Raw genomic sequence first — 21,993 nt, 5'->3', positions numbered from 1 at the left:
CTCACAGACGCCAAGGCCTCCCCTGGGGGAGGGGAGGGGAAAAGCAGTGAGAACACAAAAGTCCAGAGAGAAAATGTGGCCTGAGGGGTTTGGGCTGGTGGAGGAACTGCCAAGGCAGGGCTGCCAATCTAGGGGAGCTGCTCACCCCACCCAGAGGGGACCCTCCCCTCTCTCCCACTCCCAGGAGGTGCAACCGAGCAGAAACGGCGGGCTAAAGAAGGCTGGCACACGTGGCAGGCAACCATGCATACTTGTTAACCAGGCAGGAGGTGCAGGGGGAGGGACGCCGGCCTGAGAACAGAGACCGGGTTTAGTCGAGTCTGGCCCCAGGTGCTGTGCGACCTTGAGAAGCCACTTTGTCTCTGGTCCTCAGTTTCCCCACCCATGAAGTCAGGGTATGGGCAAAAGCAGGGTGGCAAGTGGGACTGCGGGGAGCACTGCCTTTGGAAGGGTGTGAGCGGGGAAGGACCTGTGATGGCCTAGCAGTGTCTGTCTCGGGCACAGGTCCATAGAGACACACATGCCGTATCTGCCAAGTCCAGGGACCATCCCGAGCCCCTCCGGCCCCAGTGCTCTGAGAGCTGAGGGACACCTTGAGAGATGGCCTCCAGGGAAACCCAAGACATCTGCGGCGTGCGAAGGTTGCCTCCTGGCGGTTTCTCTGGTTCCTTCCCGTGGGCTCCAGGACGCTAAGCCAGCGAAGGACCCCCTCCAACAGAATGCAGAGCCCAGTGTGGGTGCTCAGCTTGTCACGTCCAACATGGTGTGTCCCATCGGGTTCCCTGAGTCAGGTTGCGGTGTGCAGCCCACTGGCACCCTCCCAGCGCAAAGACGTGCGTTCTAAGAGGAGGCCTCCCCACGGGGGCTTCCCTCTGTGACACACTGCAGTGCGTTTTATATACGGTCAGATGGTGGAGTCCAGGAAGGCCACCTCCTTTGCAGACAAGACAGTGTGTTCCAACAGCACGGCAGGCCGGTGGCACCGGCTCTGGGCCACCAGGAGGGTGGCCCGTGGATACCACAGAGCTTCTCAGCGGGGCTGTGGGAGGGGCAGAGGCGAAGGCTGTCCGCTGGGGGCTGAGGGGGCCCTGACCCAGGCTCCTGGCTCAGCAGCCACCCGGCTTCCCGCCACATCCTACAAGTGCGTCTCCTTCTCCCCAGCCACGAGTCCCTCCTTGGCCGCAGAGGGCTCGCAGTACCGGCCGGGGCCGCTGTCCAGATGCAGGTGCCGTGTGGGCTGTGGCAGGCTGGGGTCGGGGGTGATGAGCTGCCGCAGGCGCTGCGGGGAGAAGAGGGAGTCAGGGGGTGCTGTTGCCTAGAGAGGCAAAGACGTGTCCCCAGGGCCCAGCATGGAGCCAGCACGTGGGACAGCTCAGCATGAGTGAGCACAAGTCTGGAGAAGGCAGACCGGGCAGGGACATGGTGACTGAGAGTGGGAGCTGCCTGGCTCCAGTCCTGGCTCCTACTGATGCCTGTGTCATCACAGGCAACCCATTTAGCCCCCCGTGCCTGTCTGTAAAATGACAGCACACACACCAGGAGAGCGCCTGGACCGGGCAGGGCATCGGCAAGTGCTCATTTTGTTCTCTTCCCGATTACTGAGCTCATCGCCGCTGTCACTACACGCTCAGTGAGGTCTACGCTTCTTCTGAGTAGTCGCACTACCATTGCTACTGGAATTGGTGCCAACTCCTCCCTGCCACCCTGCTTTTGCCCATACCCTGACTTCATGGGTGGGGAAACTGAGGACCAGAGACAAAGTGGCTTCTCAAGGTCGCACAGCACCTGGGGCCAGACTCGACTAAACCCGGTCTCTGTTCTCAGGCCGGCGTCCCTCCCCCTGCACCTCCTGCCTGGTTAACAAGTATGCATTCAACTCCTTTAACTAGCTGAACCACACGCCAGCAGCACCTCCCACCCCAACCCCCGTGTTCTCAACGTGTGAAAGACACTAAGCCTACTTGCTACTTGCAGGTTGGGCTCAGGATTCTGCAGACGCATGCCTCTGTGGACGCCGGCTCTACCCCTTCCAGGAAGGCATGTCCCAAACCCTGAACAGGGAGCCTTCTGCATGTGGCTTGTGGGCAGGGTCCAGATGAAAAAGGAGCCCCTGGATGCACCGTGGCTGCTGGTTACCAGTTTCCGACAGCAGGAATCTGTGCTCTGTGACCCCCTGGGTCTGGCACCTTTGAGTTCTCGTTTGTGCCTTAGCTTCCCTCTTAACCCTTTGACAGTTTGCACTTGGTCAGCCTGCCCAAATGACCTGCTGGAGGTCAGATTCTGAAGGTCTAGGACTGGAGAAACCCTTGAATGTTTCTACAAATGAAGCCACTGGACTGGTCTTCAAAGACCCTTCTCCTTAAAAGTCCATTAGACTGAAGGGCTGCCCCACCCTCAGAGCCGGCCCCAGCCGTGGCGCCCTGCCTGGAGTCCAGCCCCCGCGGTGCCCCTCTTAAGGTGCCGCTCCCCCAGCGCCTACCTTCCCGAAGGAACCCTGGGTCTTCAGGAGGGTGATGAGGATGAAGAGAGGGACGCAGCCCATGGAGGAGAGCGCCAGCAGCCAGCCGATGGAGTACCCCCAGGGCGGGTACACGTAGACGTTGTTGTACTTGAGAGGGCTGTACTTGCTCAAGGAGAAGAGGAACGTGGCCTAGGAAGCACGTGGCAGGGGCAGGCGCAGGTGAGGGAGGGGCCCTGGAGACCTCTCCCCAGGGGCGGAGCTCAGCTCCACACACCGGTGCTTCCCGAGGTGGGAGGGCAAAGGCCCCCACGAACCCTGCGCCCGGGCGTCAGTCGCGTCTAGGGCTGAGACAGGAAGGAGATGGAGGAGCTCCAAGCAGACAGACAGAGGGAGACCAAGCACTGGGAAACGAAGCAGGTGGATGGAGGTGCCATGAGAAAGGGGTGGAGCAGGAACTCGACAGCTGGTGATGCTGGTAAAGCAGGGAGCCAGCCTAGGAGGCCCCAGAAAAGACGGGCGGGGGAACCCGTGCACATGAGGGGCGGGCCAGCTGCCCAGGCACGTGGGCAGGCGGGAAGGAGCCCCAGAACTCAGCCTCCTGCCCCTCCCCTCCCCCTCCCGAGTTGGCCGGAGGCAGAAGGGGGCTCGGGGCACTGGCAGGCACTTACCAGGCAAAGTCCGGGGGTCAGGAAGAGCCAGGAGATCTTCACCAGGGGCCATGGCCGGTAGCCAATCATGTCCTCAACGTTGTCATAGAAACGCTCGGCCCCTGCCGGGCAGGTTGGGGAACAGCAGGTGGGTATTGGGAAGGACTACCTGCTTTGCCCGCCTCCCCACACCCCGTGGGGGGACATGGACCAGGGCACATGAGTGACAGGCAGGGAGGCGGGAGGGCTGCCGCCCACAAGCCGGGGCCCTCGAGAGTCCCCGAACCGCCCAGCGCATCTCCTGTCTCCGGTCTAGGGACGGAGACCCGCCTCCTCACGCCAAGGAGGGTGCGAGTCAGCCGGCTCCGCGGCCCCACTGGTGCTTGTTTGGCAGAGAGACAGCTAGCTTTCAAGCAGAAGCAGCCAAACAGCGAAGGAGCCGCTGCGCGAGCCCAGCGCGGACAGCGCGGCCGGGAAGCACTGGGCAGGGGGGCGGCTGGACGCCACACCCCGGGAGCCCCTCTGCGGTTCCAGCGAAGCACATAAGGGGGCCAGTTTGTGGCCGGGAAACACCGACGCTTTTATCTGTTTTGTTCAGTGCCCTCAGGTTTCCACATCTGCTGTATCTTCTAAGAAGTAAAGAACCCGTGACCGGGGAAGACACGGGGCTTCCTCCCCTCACCAAAGACCACCACGAAATGCCACCAGAGTCGCTTCCCTGCAGGTGAACACCAGGTAGTGCTGTGGGTGTCACAGATTATCAGCCATTTGCACCTGGCTGTGACTGAGTTTATCAGATCCCCTTGGAGAACAAGCCTTGGAAAGCAGCGGGGAACCGGCGTGCACGGTTATTTATAATTATTCTCACTATTCAAGGAGCTCAGTGTCATCGCTGCCCCCGCTCCACCTGCCGTGATGGGAGATGCCTGGGTTCCCAGCGATGGAGAAACTTCTCAAGTAAAAGGAACCAGTACGGCAGCACAAAGAGCTACAGAGACCGGAGGGCCGGCACACCTGTCCTTACACGCACCCCGCACCCCACTTACCGTACACCCAGCTGATGCAGATCACTTCAAACACGGAAAGGAAGAGCAGGCACGTGCCGCTGCAGGCATAATAATCGAACAGCTGGAAGACGTACATCCCGCCCTGCGGAGCAGGGGTGGAGCTGAGGCCCTGGCCCGCGGGGGCAGGGGACAGACACCCACCCGGGGTGCCGCCCTGCCAGCCAGGGTGTGTCGTCGCTTGCAGCTGACTTTGCCCTGCCTGTCCCTGCCTCCCAGCCCTCCTCTACCATCAGGACAACCCTCTCTGACATCTGCGAGGACCCTGGGGGCGGGGGGCACACACACTACATAGTCTGCTTAGCCCTCATCTTCTGGAAGCTGACAGGTTGGGGCCGCCTCACTCTAAGGGTGCTCCCTCCCTGCTTCAGACCTGAAGAAGAGCCACAGCCGACGCCCAGTGCCCTCTCAGGAAAAGGGCCCCTACCTCCCCCAGAGCTGGCTGGTGGCAGAAAGGAAGCCTGAAGCTGCACCAGCCATCTGCAACGTCGCAGGCGGGAAATTTAGACAAAAATAATGTTACTAGAGGAAAGAAGCCAGGAGATAGAGGGGAGCATCCCCGACAATGTCACTGGAGCTGCTGGACCCAACCATGCCTGAAACCAAAACATCTCTAGATGCCAGTTTCCTGACCCAAAAAATTCACCTTCCTGCTTAAGCCAGCTGGCATTTAGTTTCAGTCGTCTGAAACCAAAAGAGAGGTAACCAATACAGGAAGGTTCCACCGTGTGGTCGCTCCAACCTCGCGGTGAGGAGAACGTGGCTGAGGGTCGGCAGGCCCCCACCCGGCCCGCAGGCCATGGCTGCCGCTCACCTCGGTGACCAGGAAGAGCCCGATCAGGTAGCACACGACCGCGATGCCGAGGATCAGGAGCTCCCGCTGCCCGCTCTTCCGGAGCTGCCTGGGGAACATGTCCATGGAGGCTGTCACCAGGCACTCCATACAGACAAACTGCGGGTGGAGGGGGCGGGGTGAGAGGGGCCACCTGCCCGTGCCCGCCTCCTCACACCCCACCCCCAGGGTGACCCACAGAGCGCAGGGGGACAGAGGGCACAGAGCTGGGGTGAGGGCAGAGCTAGGGTGAGGCCAGACCCGCTTTGGCCACACTTCCACAACAGAGGGTCCCAGCAGTGGGGCCAGAGGGGACGGCCCATGCTGTCCCCAAGACTGGGCAGGGCTGGGCAGCTGGCGCTGGGCGGCCTGGAGGAGCTGGAGGGGCGTTTGGGAGAGCGAGTCCAAGTCTGGGGAAGGGTCAGTTCTGGGGGAGCAAAGCAGGTAGCTCCTCATGGAAGAGGGTCCTCAGGCCTGGGGTTACCCCACAAACCTCAAGGACAGGCCCTGGACGGCAGGGGACCGGGAACGTCTGGTCAGGGGACAAGGAGTTGGGGAAGGCAATGGCTGGAAACACAGAAACTGGTAAGAGGATCACGGGGCGGGGGAGGGGGCGCACCTGGCTGTCCAGCCCGAGGAAGATGAGCATGAGGAAGAAGAGGCAGGACCACAGCTGCGACAGGGGCATCATGGTCACGGCCTTGGGGAAGGCGATGAAGGCCAGCCCGGGGCCTGTCGGGGACACACAGTCAGGGGACCCAGAGAGCCAGGGCTCTCACTGCCCAGGAAAGCCCGCCCCTACGTGTGCGTGTGCTAGTTCAGAGGGCATCTGCTTCCACCCATTACCTACTCTCCCAGGTTCTGGGGAGCACACTTTCCACTCATGCATCCATCCCCCCATGTGTTCCCCTCTCCAGCCCCTGGTTTGGGGGCCCTGCTCTGTGTCAAGCACTGCCCTCCTCACCCCCCATGCTAAAAGCTTCCTGTTACACAGCTCCTGGGACCCCTGCCCTTCTGCAGCGGGGATCTGTGTCCCCTGACCCTCCCTCCCCCCAGGCCCCAGACAGCAAGGCGGCACCCACCTGACTCAGCCACCTCGGAGATGGGCACCCCCTGCTCCTGCGACATGAAGCCCAGGATGGAGAAGACCACAAAGCCAGCCCCCAAGCTGGTGGCGCTGTTGAGGAAGCAGAGGGCGACGCAGTCCCTGCGGGGCCAGCGAGGTGGGCATGGGGTGCGGATGCAGAGGGAACGGGAAGGAAAAGGGAGAAAGGGGTGGAGGCCGATCCAAAGACGGTGAGCGGTAAAGAGCAGAGAGAGAAAGCAGGGCGTGGGGACCAAGATGAGGCGCCAGCATGCGAGGAGAGGAAAGGGAGAGAGAGAAAAATTCAGTCTGGGAAGTCTGCTCTTACAGGAGGGAGGCCCGGGCCCCCCCCAGGGTCCCGCCCCCTGCGCCCCCCAGGTGCCCACCGTGCCCCCCGCCCCCCCTGCTGCATCCCCCTCCCTGGGCCCCCTGCCCCGCGCCCCCCCTCACCGGTAGCAGTTGTTGTGGTACTTGTTGTAGCTGCCCAGGGCCGTCAGGCACCCCTGGCAGATGGCGAAGGAGAAGAAGATCTGGGTGCCCGCATCCATCCACACCTGCGCAGGGGACCCCAGGGAAGTGTGGGAGGACGGGAGGAGCCTGCCGGGGCCTGGAGGGGGGCCAGAGCCCCAGCCAGCACCCCACAACCAGTGGCCCCTCCGCAGCCCCTCGCAGGCATGCACACTCTCCCCCCCACCAAGGTTCCTCCCCTCCTCCTGGGCACTCAGTAGGCACCAAACACACGCACGATAGTTAAGAAGGGGAGGCCTGCCCGCAGCGCAGAGTGAGGCCCTTGCCCCAGTCAATCAGCGCGATGTGTCCTGGGAGCCACGGTGGTGGGCAGAGGCCGCTCCCTTCAAATGTAGAGGAAAAAGACCAAGACCCCAGGGAGGGGGTGGGAGAGGAGGGGAGGATGTGCTCGGACACGTCCAGAGGAGGACATGTAAGGGCTAATGAATCTGCGGAGAAATGTCCAACCTCGTAGTAAAAAAAATTAAATTAAAACAGCAGCATACTACTCTGACCCATCGAAGTTTACAATAAATTATGCTCGACTGTCTCCTGGGCCTGCGGAAGGAAGGGCACCCGCTAACACGGGCGGTCAAAGCCCACGGCACGCGGCAGCCTTCAGAGGTACGCACTCCTTGACTTAGTGATCCCGCGTCTGACTGTGTCAGGAGATAACAGAGATGCGGGCGCGGAGCTAAACACAAGGTGTGCTCTGCAGCTGTCTGTACAATCGAAAGAAAATCCATGGCCTGAACGTGCAAGAACCGGGAAGGGCTGAGTAAAAGCCAACCCTGCCCAGAGTCAGGCGCCCAAGGGCGTGCAGCCTGCTCCTACCGCCCGACATCTGGGCGGGAGCAGTGCCTGGACTCACGGGACCTCAGCACATCCTGGCTGAGGGAGTGAACGAACGGACGGTGGATGGAGGAGACACCATGTACGTGTTAAAATGACACTTAGAGAGAATTAAATAACGTGGAAAATCCATACAGTATAACTTAGATGAAAAAATATATGTCTCCCTATGTAATTATCTCAACTATGTTGGAACACACACACCAGCCAGAAAAAACATTGGAAGGAAATATCCTAAAAGGCCAACAGAGGTGGTAGCTGAGTGGTAGGATTACAAAAGACTTTCAGTTCCTTTTTCACAATTTTTTTCCGTATTATCTAATTTCACTCCAGTGGGCATATATCGCCTTTAAACCAAAAGAAAAGCAATCAAAGGTTTTCAGGAGTCCGGGTCAGCTGTGGTGGGGGAAGCTGGGGCCGGTCCCCTGCATGGCTCCTACCTGGGGGTCCTTGAGGCGAAGCAGATCCGGCTTCAGGTAGTAGATGATGCCTGCGGAGGCCCCGGGCAGCGTGACGCCGCGGACCAAGAGGATGACCAGCATCAGGTAGGGGAACGTGGCCGTGAAGTAAACAACCTGCAGGGGAAGCCGACCAGGGTCGCTGCTGGTGGGGGCGCAGCTGGCGCTGGACGGGGCCCGCAGGGGCCCCCCTGCCTCGCTCAGTGTCCACCACCCTCTTGGAGACATCTGGGCAGGGTGGGGAGCTCACGGAACTTCCCCCCCTCCCCGGCCCACTACTCGTCCAGAGGGGGCTACACGTCAGCGGGGCACAGCAGGAGGAGGAAGGAATCCCTAACCCCCCCTCACACCCTGAGAGGCTGGGCCCCCCCTCCCTGCCACTGGGGGAAGGTGAGCAGCTGTGTACGTGATGGGCAGGGAAACTTAGGCTGTGCTTTCCCAGGCTTGAGGCTGGGGGCAGCGGTGTCCTGAGCTCTGGGGCTGCAGACCCATGGATGGGCCCCACTCGACCCCAGACGGAGCTCCTTCACCGAGGTGGGGGCACCGTCTGTGTTTTCAGTATTACTATTGCTATTTTCATGGTATTTTTATGACAGCCGCCCACGGAAGGGGGAGGCTGCTGCAGGGCCAGCTAATGAGAGGAGTCTGTGCTCCTGTTCCAGGCTTTGAAAAGCAGGCAGCGCCCGCATCAGACTCTCTGGGTTGGAAATAACGCCCCAAGGCGAGCTCTCCCCCGACGTGCAACTGGCCACCTCGTCCACTCTCGGTGTGGACTCCTCCGCTGGTGGGGCACCTGCCACCTGCTGGCCAGTTCACCCTAGACATTGCCGTGGTGTGTCGTCACACCGTCTGACCCGACTGCAGCAGTCGCCCACCATAGACACAGACACACACGTACACAGGAAGCTAGAAGGTGACACAGCGAAATGCTGGCCGCGGAGAGCAGACCACCGGCTGTCACGCGGGTGGCTCGGCCCTGACCTTGAAACTGGCATTTCTTATTTTGCTCTGCGTGTTACGTAAACAGGCCTTCGCAAGTCATACTGAAAAAGAAAGCTTTTCCTTTGTTGAGCTAAGTTAGCAGGACTCGCCTTCCTACCACTTCCCCTGCTCCCACCAGGCCTCTCCCTCGCGCTGCTTTTCCTTCCATTTCTTCAGGGGGACGCTGTTGAGTGTCCCCGTGGACTCTGGGGGCTACAGAGAACGTCCCTGGAGCCAGGACACCTCACCTTGCCTGTGATCTTGACCCCCTTCCAGATGCAGAAGTAGCAGACCACCCAGGCGAGCAGGAGGCACAGGGCCAGCTCCCAGCGCAGGGCCCCCAGGTCATGGAGGCCAGCGGTGATGCCCAGAACACGTCTCCTGCGGGACGGGGAGATAGAGAGGGTGACGGCCGAAGGGGCAGCGAGGGGCCTCTGTCGTCAGTTCTCCTGAACCTCAGAGCTGACCCACGGTCTCACAGTCCCGGCTTCCCCACCCCCGCCCCTCCCCGCCCTGTGGCCATCAGGTTCCCACCTGTGGTCTGTGTGCCCCTGGCTGTTAGAAGGTCAGTCACGTAATCCCATAGGTATCTGTGTCTTTCTAACTCATCCAGCTTTCTCTGTTGTACAGAGAGACAGACAGACAGGGTGAGGGAGGTGAATGTCTGTGCCAACAGGGAGCAGGTACCTGCGTGTGCACGTGGAGGAGCGTGTGTGCGGGGGGCAAATGGAGGGCTGGATGTGTGTCGGCGTCTAAAGAAGTGACCAGGGCGATGGAGAGGCGTGTGCACGAGTGTAGGGGACATGCGTGGGGGGGTGACGTGTGGGAGCGCCTGTGACTGTGTCAGTGGGTGCGTGTGGGCTGAGGTAAGTGTGAGGGCAGGTGGACTTGTGTAAGGACGCAGGTGAACACGTGCAGGTGCGGGGGTGTAGGGGGCCACGTGGAGGGTGGGTTGTGAGTGAGAGTTGAAATTTGCCAATTTCTGTGGTATAAATTCTCCCACCTTGGCCAATGTCCCGCTACCAACATGACATCTCAGAACCCAGCCAGGCCACCGTGGGCAGAGGAGGGAGTGCAGCTGGGTGCGCGGGGTACGGGGAGGCATGTGTGAGGACACAAGTCTACGTGGACGTGTGTGTGAGTCTGGGTGAACGCCGGTGGGTGTGGGGCGAGGGTGGGCGGTGTGCGAGGGCCCCTCATCTCTCAGTGATGGGGTGGGCGGTGTGAGGGCTGGAGAGAGCACACAGAGGGGCATACACGTGCATCCCTCATCCCAGGCTCCCGACAACCCAGTTTCCTCTATTTGGGGCCCCTGGGGTGCAGCACCCAGGCCCAGCACCTACTCCCAGAACTCTATGACGGGCGAGGTGAAGTTCTCAGAAGGGGTCGCTGTGCTGGCAGCTGAGTGGTTCACAAAGTCCCTGCACTGCTCTGTGGGGAAGAAGAGGGGCAAGCGTTAGCCCGGGACCGGTGGGGAGAGGTGCCCTGGCACCCTCCTCCCCCGCCCCGCCAGCCTCGCAGCCCTGTGGTCCTCATCCTTCCCAGTCCATTTTGTAGAGTGTCGGGAAAGGCCTGCTCAGGCGGCTCCTGGGACCAGCTCTTGTCCCCACATGCCTCGCCCAGCCCGTGTTCCAGTGAAGCTGGCTGCTCGTCTGGCCGCCCGCAGGCCACCCAACACTGTCCAGACTTCAGACCCAGAGGACAGCCCTCTCCACGCTCCAGAGGGAAGGCCTGAGCCCGCGCTGCTCTGGCCCCACTGGCAATGCGGTCCACACCAGGCTCCTCCTCATCCTCAGGCCTCAGTGGGCACCCCTCCCTCCCGTCCTCACTGGTCCCTGCCCCGTCCCCTTCTCTCGCTGGAATCTGTAGCCGTTTCATCCGCGTGTCTGTTTCCAGCGCTGGGCGTCGGCTCCTGGGGCCGGGGCCGCGCCCCCGTGCCCACCCGGGAACTCTCGTGTCTGCGCAGAGGAGGCCCGGCACACACAGCGCTCGGTGAGCCGGGAGGGAGGGGTGCTGTCACACTCACAATCCCGCTCAGGTTTCTGCTGTCCCAGTGGCCCGTCAGAGGTCCCCACCAGGGTCGGCCAGCAGGATGGGCACCAAGCCCACACAGCTCGGCTCAGAGGCCCATTGCCCGTCGCCCCGGCCCAGCCCCGAGGGAGAGGCCCTGTCCTGGGGCAGCCGTGACACATACCCGTGTTCCAGGAGTGGGTGCAGGCCGTCCAGGGCAGCTCCGAGGTGAAGGAGCTGAACAGGTAGAAGAGAGCCCAGGCGAGGATGACGATGTAGTAGATGTTCAGATAGGCCTCAATGACCACGGACGCCAGACCGATGCCTGGTGGGTGGGTGGGGGGAGAATGAGAGAAGCCACGAGACCAGCGTGAGCCCGGAAGCCGCGGGCGCGGCTGTGGGCGCCTCCCAGAACCGCCGGGCTGATTCAGGGCGCGAGAGGCCACTTACACCTCATTCTACTAAGAAAAGCAGGTGGCAGAACACCATCCTGTGCGTGCTCCCATTTTTATGACACACATTTGAATGTGAATTTTTTCTTTTCATGAGAAAAACTCTGGGGGGAGCATCACTCAGAAGTTCACAAGTGGTTCTCTAGGTGATAGGATTTCAGTTCCCTTTTATTTATTTATTTATTTATTTATTTATTTTGCTTTTTTAAAATTTAATGGAGGTGCCGGGGGTTGAACCCAGGACCTCGTGCACGCTAAGCACACACTCCACCACTGAGCTGTCCCCTCCCCTCCGGTTCACTTTTTAAAGTTCTTCTCTTTTTGCCCACTTGCGTTTTCTAGTTTTTCTCTGACAATCGTGCGTTACTTGTAAACCCACTTGTAAAATCAGGAGGGGCGGGAGGAGCAGGGAGCAAGCAGGGAGGGGGGTAGGGGCCTGAGCCTGGGCCGAGGCAGCGGGGCCCTGCTTCTCCGGGATCCACCCCGCATGTCCGTCCCCACTGGCCTGGCGCTCGGCCAGAGGCAGGAGGTTTCCTGAGCTGGGCTCTGATCATCTCACAGACACTCCTAACTTCACGCTCCCCAGAGGAAAGCTGAAGGGACAGTTGTCGGGTCTCCCCCAGCGTGTCTGTGGCCAGTGGACGGGGACCAGGGGCAGCCTCGGTGGGGCTGTGGGCACGGGGGACCCTGGGGAGCAGGCAGCAGGAGGGGATTCAGAGGACAGACACCACCCAGACCCCACAGAACGCCACACTGAAGTCACAAAATCCCCACACGGACCCCACAGGATCCCACTCAGACCCCCAAATCACCACGCATACCCCACAGGACCCACATGCACTCCCCAAGTTCACCACAGAGACTCCATACGAACCCACTCGGACATCACAAAATCACCACACATACTCCACTCAGACCCACAAAATCATCACACGGACTCCACATGAGCCCACTCGGACCCCACACGGGCCCCCACAAACAAACCCCACTCGGACCCCAGCGTCACCGCACGGACCTCCTCACCCAACAGGCAGCCACCGTGAGTGCCTAAGCGGCCTGACCCAGGGCCCCCACAACCCCTTGGCCGAGGGGAGGCATGGGGGACGTCCGGCCTGTCCCTGGGTCTAGCCCCTCAGGGAGCGACGCGCGAGGAAGCGTCCCCCCCCCCCCCGTGGAAGGAACTCTCAGGGACAAGGAGACCCCTTGGGTTTCCCACTGGCGGCCAGGGCACTGGCCTGAATGCCTCAGAAGTGGGTGGGGCAGGACGGCCAGCTGCTCACACTGGTGCCAGCAGACCCCTAGGGGGAGGGCAGGGCTGTGACCCACTTAGTCCCCAACACGGGAAAGAGGGTGAACCCCAGGAGACCTGGGTTCCAATCCTAGTCACGGTCTCTTTTTCTCGTCTACAAACAGGTTCGCAGCATCACCACTGGAGGATTAGATGAGGAAACACCTGTGACGTGCTTACGAAGGTGCGTCGGGGACCCTGCCACACACTCAGGGTGAAGATTCAGCCTCAGGGTTCCTCACTTGCAAGAACCCCTCAAACGACTCTGCACCAGACTTTGTATTGCCTTTCCTGAAGAGCACCCCCCAACCCCCGCCACATCCTCAGGGTTTTATAAGCTTTGGGCCCCACAAAGCCTGGTCCCACTTCCTGTATCCCCCACAGCCCTTAGCGCAGGATGGGGGTGGGTGAGGAAGGGAGGCAGACCGGGAAGGCCAGGGGATGGGGTGACGGGGGTGGGGGGGACAGAGGTACCTGGAAGCCCGCAGGTGGGAGGGCTGGGGACACTCACCCTGGAGGAGGGGGCAGATCTTCCGCCAGGCTGTGACGCTCCCCTGGCTGGTGTACTGGCCCAGCGCCACCTCCAGGAAGAACACTGGGATGCCGCAGGCGAAGAAGAAGATGAAGTAGGGGATGAAGAAGGCCCCTGCGGAGAAGGGGGAGGCGGGGTTGAGCCCCCAGGTCTGGGCCCCTCCCAGAGCTGTGCTCCAGCACCAGCACCGCCATCTCCCTCCCCAGACCCCGCCCAGGGCCCACGGCAGTTCCCTCCCGTCTGTGAGCGGGGACGAGCAGAAATTTTCCAGTCCACACCCCACTCAGGACAGGAAAGACCTTGGAAGGGAAAAGAGTGCAAATGCAGGTGGGAACCCTAATACATGCATTATCTGTTTCCTCAGTGTGCTTCACAAATCTAGTCAGTTTATTACTTTGGGAACAAAAAAAAATGTGTTCTGTATTCTTTGATATGCTTATTAAAATATCGCATTTCTTACACTTTAGAGAAAAACTAGCAAAGACATCTTGGAAAAAATATTTCCCCTCTACTCATTTTCAGAGGGTTTCTGCCCTCCCTCAGGCTCTGGTCTGAACCGGGCCCTGGGCAGCGGAGGCCTCCCCTCTGCTGGGGGAGACTGTCGCTGACCCACAGGCCCCAGAAGGAGGCCAGGCCGGAAAAACTTCCAGCAACTGACATGTGAGTGGACTTTGAGGACAACCGTAAGGCCAGGGCACCCACCTGTCGCCTCAGAAGCGCAGACCTGGGGGAAGACGTCACTGTCCACTGCCCAGTCGTGACACCTGGCATGCCCTCTTCCAAATGCGTCCCAGCATCAGAACCCTCCCCAAACCACCTCCTGTGCAGTAGGCCCCCAATTCACAGGTGAGAAAACTGAGGCACAAACCCAAGGGCTCTGGCCCTGAGTCTGAGCTCTTAACCACATTACAGTGCTTTTCTACCGTGTTACTCGGTAGAAAAAAACAGAACGTCCAAAGGGAAGGAAAGGAAAAAACATTGTGTTTCCTTCCAATTTCCTTGGAAACACACACACATATTTCCTTTTTTTGCAAAAGTGAGAACCTTCTATGTATTACTTGAGAACCATTAAAAAATGTATATCCTGGACCTCTTTTCACATCAGTAAATCGATGTCCACGTCGCCACTTTGGTGGCCGCACGGTGTCCACCCTACACAGCTGTTCAGGGTTACTCAGAACCCCCACAGGCCCTTTCGGTTGTTTCCTTAGAAACCTGCTGTCATGAGGACCCTTGTCCACGTCCTCGTGCTTCGAGTAAATTACAATAGAGAAATTGCTGGGTCAGAGGGTACGGACTTCTTTTTTTTTTTTGGTGGTAAAATATATATAACATAAATTTTATTATTTTAGCCATTTTTAAGTGTGCAGTTTAGTGGCATTCGGTACATTCACATTGTTGTACAACCATCACCACCATCTGTCTCCAGAATTTTCTCCTCCTCCCAAACTGAAACTTTGTCCACTAAACACTAACCCCCTCGGCCTCCCCTGGCTCCAGGCGCCCACCCTTCCGCCTTCTGTCTCTGGGAATCTGATCATTCTAGGCACCTCACCTAAGTGGGATCGAACGGTATTTAGCATTTTGTGACTGACTTATTTTATTTAGCATAATGTCTTCCACTTTTATCCACGTTGTAGCGTGTATCGGAATTGCTTTCCTTAGATAAACAACAAGTTCATACTGCACAGCACAGGGAACCATATTCAATATCTTGTAGTAACTTATGGTGAAAAAGAATATGAAAACGAATGTATGTCTGTTCACGTATGACTGAAGCACTGTGCTGTGCACCAGAAATTGACATAACACTGCACACCGACTCTACTTCAATAAAAATATATTAAAAGGAGGAAAAGAAAAAGAATTGCTTTCCTTTGTTAAAGCTGAATAACGGTTCATCGTAAGTATATGTCACATTCAGTTTATCCCTTCCTCCGCCGATGGACGTTTGGGCTGTTTCCACCTTGCAGGGACGAACCTTCTTTAAAGTCTACGGGCATCTCCAAGTCGCCCTCCCAGACTCCTGCACCACCTGCACTCCCCACCGCAGCCCGGGAGCACCAGGGACGGCTGCTGAGTCTGCAGGGCCCCCTGCTGCCCAGCCGCTCCGTGGTCCCGGGCAAGTTGCAGGGGTCTCTGAGCCTGCGTCCTCCTCTGCGGAATCAAGGCTCGGACTAGATCACCTTCAGCTCTACCTCCTCTGTGTCTGTGAAACTGGGACAAAGATGTCACCACTTCCTCCCGCCTCCCCTAATCTCTGCCCCACGTTAGACCTCTCCCCCAGCCTGGCTCCACGGCCCGGGCCTGCCCAGGACAGCCCATTTCTATTTCTTTGGAGTCATTGGTTTGGGCAATTTATAGTAATAACTATAAGTTTTAAAACACAGAGTCAGGAGGAGGGTACAGCACATGCTTAGCAGGCATGAGGTCCTAGGTTCAATCCCCAGCACCTCGTCTAAAAATAAATAAAGAAGTAAACCTAATTACCTCTGTCCTCACCGAAAAATAAAAATAAATTAAAAAAAAAAAAACAGCACAGAGGCAGGGGGAGGGTACAGCTCAGTCGTAGTAAGCACGCCCAAGGTCCTGGGTTTAATCCCCAGGACCTCCATTCAAATAAGTAAATAAACCTAATTACCTCTCCCCCCAAAAATAAACAAATAAACACAGAGCATGATACACAGCAGAGGCTTAGTGAGCATCTGGCAAATTAAACATTTGCAAGTGGGAACGCTCCTTCTTCTTGCCTTTCGGGAATGTTTCTAATATTCACTTATGTCGTTTCCTCGGGAAGAATAAAGGTATTTTCCAAAGGGAAAAATAAATCTGGCCAGTCACAAATAAACTCATCTAAATGAATTATTCCCTTTATATGCAACAGTCTGAATAGAGAGAAATCCCCGGCCACAGAAAGGAGATTAGTGGCCGCCCGGGGCTGGAGGGGTGTGCGCACCAGTGGGCACCCGGAGTGATGGAAATGTTCTAAACCCAGCTGTGGTGGCGGCTGCGCAATTCTGTGAACATTGCCCCCTTAACAAGATGACCCTCTGCCTGCCACCACGTCCCTGCTCATGTTTACTACCAGTGCTGGAAAAGTAATGGAATTGCTTCTCTAATTTTAAAAAACCAGGGACAAGATCACGTCGTTCCTTTGGTCAAAGTTCTTCAGTGGCTCCCGACTCACTGAGGGCGGGGCCCACGGGACCAGAGCCCCGTCCCCCAGGTCCCCTGCGCTCCTCTCCCACCGTGCATTCTCCTCCCGCTCCTCAAACCCACCAGCTGCACTGCATCCTGGCCCTGGCCCGCACATCCCGTGTTTGGAATGAGCCTCACCTGATCTCCATCCTGAAGACTCGCTCCTTCACCTCCTCCCAGTCTTGGCTCAAGTGCCCCCTGCCCCCGAAACCTTCCCTGGTCCCCTCCCCTGCCGCCCCCAGCCATCCCCCGCAGCACCATCTGTCAGACCACTAGTCTGTCCTCTGCTGCCCTCCGCTAGGACGTCACACACAGAGCGTGGTCCGCGCTGTATCTGGCGCAGCGCGGCCCACAGCAGGCCCACCGTGCGGGCTGCGTGAAGGAGTGACCCCGTCCAGGACAGACATCCGCGTGGAGGAAGGGAGGCGATTCCCCTGTCCTGTCCTGCCCAGTGCCTTACTTTGCCTTCCCCGGAGCCCGGTGACAAATCACCCACCTTCCACAGAAGGGGGCCCCCAGGGCCACAGGTGGCACTAGAACTCAAACTGCACCCCAGCCTCCCTCTGGTTCCCGCGCTGCCCAGGCCGGAGGCACCCAGGTGGGCCCTGCCCGGCCCAGCGCCCCCACCACGCCCACCTCACAGTGAACTCACCGCCCCCGTTTTTGTAGCAGAGGTAGGGGAACCTCCAGACGTTGCCCAGCCCGATGATCTCGCCGGCCACCGACAGCACAAACTCCATCTTGTTGGTCCACTGGCCCCGATGCTTGATGTGGTCCCCGCCTTCCTGGTCCTTCTCCCCCTCCTCGGGGACCCAGGAGACCACGGGAGACCCATCCTCGTGGACCGCCGCTTTTCTGTGCATAGCCGTGGCTGGACTGGGAGGCCGCAGGACGCCAAGGGGGGCACAGCCTGTGGGGAGGACAGGGAACGAGCTGGCCGCCCCGCCACCCCTGCCCTCTCCATCCTAGTCTTTCCCAATGTCTGAACGTCTCTTTCATGTTCAATGTTGCTGCTGGACTGTTGATTTTCTTCCAGATTCCTCCATGACATTTACACCTAAAGTTACACTTTGCTCTCAGGACTCTGAGGACAACTAGGGAGGAAGCCTTAGCTTGCCCATTTTGCAGATGGAAAATGCAGGCTGTGACAGATGCAGTGGGCTGCCTGAGCCCTTGGGAGTCCACTGGGATTAAAGCCCAGGCTTGGGGACTTTTATCCCAAATCCTTTTTGGTCTTTACAGCCAGTCGTCATCGCCACTGGCCCATCTGCCCCAGCTCCTCAGTGTCCAGTGTGTGGCACCTGCCCAACCTCTGGCCTCCAGGGCAGAAGGGATCAAAAGCTACCAGGGTGTCAGGAGATCAAGGGGCAGGTGAGGCCAGGTGGCTGCATGGTTTTCCCCGAGCCGGGCCGGCTGCGTGCTCATCCCGGCGCCCGGTGATCGGTCCCCCCAGGGTAAACGTGGGAGGCCGCAGGCTCTGGGCACCTGATTGGGAGGGAAGCGCAGGATAGGGCCAGGGGCCAGGGCCAGGGCCAGGGCAGGCCTTCGAGGGAAGTCTGGTTCCTTTCCTCTCGGTCTCACCTCTGACCTGAGAGCAGGCAGAGGTCCTAGTGGATCCTCACTTGAGTGGTCACCTCTGGATCTGAGTGGTCCCCTCCAGGGAGACCCAGAAGTGACTGCCTATCACGGCAGGTCACTGCCCTTCCCGACTCCCTGACCTCTCAAGGAGCCAGGGGCTCCCTGGACTTTCAGAAGAATGACGCAGCCACTCTCAACTCCGCTCTGTCCCTCTCGTGGTCCCTTTGTCCACTGCCAGGAGGTAAACTGATGTCTGCAGTGCTCTATCTGGAACCCCTGTCTGCCTTCCCCTCCCCACACTCTGCCTGAGGCCACCTCCACCTCCGCCTGGGTTCCAGGAGCTGCCAGGAGGAGGTGCCGGGCTGCAGAGGGCAGCACCCACCCACACCCTCGCCTCCACCTCCGAGGGGCTCTGGGGCATCAGAGTGACCAGGAGCTGCGAGGCTCTGCTCCTCCAAGGCTCGAGAGAAACACAAGGGATTCTTTTTATTAAAAGAAGAGCCTGTGTTTACTTGTTGGTCCTTTTAACCCAGGCAACAGCCCAAGCCCGAGTCAGTTAGAAAGGCGTGGCAGGGCCATTTGAGGTTATGGAAATTTTTGAAGGTGACTTGGAGGGTGCAGGTTATCCCGGGAATGGGAAAGCAGGTCGGGGTGAAATTCTGGTATTGGGACCTACTCAGAGGCCAGCTCAGCCCAGAAGGGCAGGTGAAGAGAGAGGCACCCAGTGGAAATGGAAGGCCTCAGCTCTGATATAAGAGAGGAGCACAGGAGAAGAAGGGAAACAAGAGCTCCAGGTCCAGAGAAAGCGGCCAGACCCCAGGGGCTCTGAGCAGCAAGCCTTGGGCACGAAGAACAGGGCAGTTCGGGCCCAGATGAAGCCCTGGCGACACCTGAACCAACCGTGCATGTTGCTGCAGACGTGGGTCTGGGACACCAAGGAACGGCCCCTGAGTCACTATCAAATGAATAAATGATGGATGGATGGATGAATGAATAGACTCAAAAACACGGGCGAAGAAGCAGCAGCAGACAGGAAGCCCAAGGTCCAGTCCAGACCTGGCTAATAACAGTAAAAGTTAGCGTCTGAGTCAGCACTGTGCTAAAAACATACACATCTCACATGCATTAGTAAGTTTCGTCTTCACAGAAATCTTGAAGTAGGAATCGCTATTAACTCCACTTGATAAACGAGGAAGTGAAGCTCAGAGAGATTAAGGAACAGGACCTGACGCCCCCAGGTGCTCAGTAAACTATTTTTGAATCGTTTGAACAAACTTACCTGCACAGGGAGTGCGGCGCTGAGCTTCCATGTTGCTGTGTGACCTTAGGCAAATCACACCTCCTCTCTGGGCTTCAAGTCTCCCTGGAAGAGAGAATGACCACCACTCAACAGAGGAGATGGGAGGGCGGGGGGTACAAATGAGACACACAAAGGACAAGGAGAGAGACCGCCGTGACTTGCCAAGCTGGAGGGAAGCCCAGCTTGGGGCCTGAGCATAGGGTCACCAATGGGGTGGCCAGGAGACAAGCCTCACTGTCCCCAGACCAGAGGTAGCTATTGTCCCCAACAGCCGGAGACGGGGAGACCTGCCTGGGAAAGAAGTAAGCGGAAGGAAAACCGGGGAGCGCACAGGACGGGGACGTGAACCCCAGAGCCCAGGGTGGGCGCAGGATATGGGAGCAGAGAACACAGAAAAACTGACACTGATGTGACATTTTTATTAAAAAAGGTTATTGAGAGGAGCACAATTTATGGGTAAGAACGAAAAACCGGAATGGCAGAATCAGAGCAAGAGCACATGAAAAGGAAAGCTGGCCCAGAGCCACGGCAAGTCAACGGGAAACAGACAAACTGCAGCAAGTGGGAGTCAAGTGAGACCCAGGGAAGAAATCTCCAGGAGGATGTTAGACGTAAAAGCGAGCTGTGCTGAGCTCTCCTTTCCTGAGTTACTTTTAAAGCCGAAAGGAGCGGGGAGGGCGTAGCCCAGCGGTAGGGTGTGTGCTTCACATGCACGAGGTCCCAGGTTCGATCTCCAGTCCCTCTGTTCAAAAAAAAACCTAGTTACCACCCCCAAAAATAAATTTAAAAAATAATAAAAAGAGTAAAAGCCAAAAAGACAGCATCCTACCCTCCTGCCACCCTCCCTGGCCCCACTGTGCCAGGAATACTTAAACAACAGTGCCATTCACAGTCCAGATGACTTCCGGACATCTCCCCCGTCCCAAGGGTTCGCCCGGCTCTGTCACCTCTCCAGCCCCTAGGCCCAGGCTGCTCACCTGCTCTGCTAAGCCTGGGCAGGGTACGGGGGCGTGGGGCGGACCTCACCACAGGGCAGTGCCCACCAGAAGCCGAGACACCTACACCCACGCTGGGCTCAGCACTGCCCGTGAAGGAAGTCTTCAAGAGGCTAACAGGTCTGAAGGTCTCCCTGCCGGCGTCTACCCGCCCCGGCCCCACATGGGAATGACCCCGGATCCGGTGGGGGTGGGGGTGGCTGGGACGCCCCAGCCCCGGCTTCAGCCCACACCCACATACCAGCTGCCATTTCCGTACACACACTGGTGCCGGCCGTCACGTCCCTTTGCACACACATACCTGTGTGCACGGCACCAAAACCTGACACCCCGCGGGCCATCCGGCTGGGCCAGTGGCCGCCTGGGCCCTCGTTGCCCCCAGGGCACAAGCTCGCCCCAGCCGCCCGCCCCCTAGCCCTGAGTTCCCGGCACTTCCTCCTTCGGGGAGACACGCCTGGCCTGGCGGGGGCGGCAGGAGCCCCTCCCTGCAACCGCTGAGCTGATCGGCCCTTCTCCTGCCTGCACTTCCTTCCCACCTGCTGGGCTCCGTCTGCCTCCCCCTCCCTCCTCTCTCACCCACTCCCTGTGGCCAGCAACCCCCCTCCCGTCTCTGGACTTTTCTGCTACCTGAGCTTCCCCGAGTGGTTCAGATGCTGTGGATGGTGTGGTGGGGGGGACACCCTTGCCCTAAGATTCTCAAACACCAGACTTTCCTCTGGGCTGTTTCCGGCACAGACACACAGGTCTCCCCAGGTCTCCCTCCCAGGTGTCCCCCCACGGCTCCTCCGCACAGCTCTCCACCTAGCAGACCGGCTGCCCTCCTGCCCACCTCTGCTCAGTCTCGCGCCTCACGCCTCAGCAGAGTCCCAGAGAAGCCACTACAAGACCAACCCCCCCACCCCCGTCGTTCCTTCTCCTGTTCCTCTCAGCTCAGAATCCCACCCAGGTGTGGTCCTGGGATGCCCAGACAGAAAGCGATTGTGTGTGTGTGCGTGCGCCCACGTGGGTGAGCGGAGGTACTGGAAGTGAAGGGGCAGAGAAACACCACAAGCAACAGGAGAGACTGAAGCCAGAAGTTTGTGAACCAGGATTATAACATCCAACTTCAGGAAGTCCAGTCCTCTGTCCCCAGCCCCCTTCCCGACTCCCGCCGGCCGAGCTCCCACACTGGGCCCTGTCCCAAGACAACCCCTCCAGAGCTGGGCTCCGAGACGCACACCACCCCTCATCTCCCCACCTTTGCCCCCTCTCACCTGCCCCCTCTGGTGCCGGCTCCTCGTCCTCCGGAGGGAAGAGGAGATGTGGGTGGACAGGATGGGCACCAGCAACCCCCAGGCTGGAAACGGAGATCTGAGATCTCAGGAGGGGAGTTGGCCTGGCTGACGAGGGCAGGGGAGGAGGGTGAATCACGCGCTGGAGTTTTCCACCCAGTACCTGCCCTCTGTGGTTTCAAGGCAAGGCTCTGGACCTCCACAGCCACAACCCTTTTCCTTGGGATTTTCCTAGAGACAGTGCCCAGAGCAAACCTCAAGAAGCATAATCTAGAAAGGACACAGGTTTGCAGGCAGACAGACCTGAGACTGGCCCGCCCCTCTGTCATCTACGGCTCTCATCGGCCGGGCATCTGAGCCCCTGCTCCCCAACCTGTGAAGGTTGGGTAACACCACCCACTTCGTGGAGTTGCTGTGAGGGCTACAGACAACATGGGAAACTGCTCAGGGGGCTGCTGGTGCTTCAGGGGAGGTGGCGATGTT

At 58.9% G+C, this 21,993-nt stretch overlaps 1 protein-coding gene and 1 long non-coding RNA gene across 5 annotated transcripts; one reads left to right on the top strand and one right to left on the bottom strand.

Moving 5' to 3' along the window:
* Positions 1–231: 231 nt before the first annotated feature.
* On the bottom strand, positions 232–21,704 carry SLC6A12 (solute carrier family 6 member 12). 4 transcript variants are annotated; one of them, XM_031444349.2, is made up of 16 exons: positions 21,493–21,704; positions 19,224–19,307; positions 17,019–17,276; positions 13,148–13,282; positions 11,081–11,221; positions 10,230–10,317; positions 9,135–9,267; positions 7,888–8,022; positions 6,539–6,642; positions 6,087–6,211; positions 5,624–5,736; positions 4,987–5,124; positions 4,155–4,257; positions 3,130–3,230; positions 2,480–2,650; positions 232–1,279 (listed from the first exon to the last, which is right to left on the bottom strand). In XM_031444349.2, the coding sequence occupies exons 2-16, from the start codon at positions 19,252–19,254 to the stop codon at positions 1,136–1,138; spliced, it is 1,920 nt and encodes a 639-aa protein (XP_031300209.1). In that variant the 5' UTR covers positions 19,255–19,307; positions 21,493–21,704; the 3' UTR covers positions 232–1,135. The 4 variants fall into 4 exon arrangements, with proteins under 4 accessions (XP_031300209.1, XP_064334981.1, XP_064334980.1 ...); XM_064478911.1 differs by lacking the exon at positions 21,493–21,704 and adding an exon at positions 20,541–20,655; XM_064478910.1 differs by lacking the exon at positions 21,493–21,704 and adding an exon at positions 20,481–20,628.
* LOC135319298 (uncharacterized) lies at positions 7,876–13,081 on the top strand. The gene is made up of 3 exons (XR_010377771.1): positions 7,876–7,992; positions 10,783–10,878; positions 12,762–13,081. It is a non-coding gene; the product is annotated as an uncharacterized LOC135319298 (long non-coding RNA).
* Positions 21,705–21,993: the final 289 nt, after the last annotated feature.

Source organism: Camelus dromedarius, chromosome 25 (genome assembly GCF_036321535.1).
Source record: "Camelus dromedarius isolate mCamDro1 chromosome 25, mCamDro1.pat, whole genome shotgun sequence".
NCBI lineage: Eukaryota > Metazoa > Chordata > Mammalia > Artiodactyla > Camelidae > Camelus > Camelus dromedarius.
Note: the sequence above shows the minus strand (reverse complement) of the source record. Positions and strands in the feature narration are given on the sequence as shown.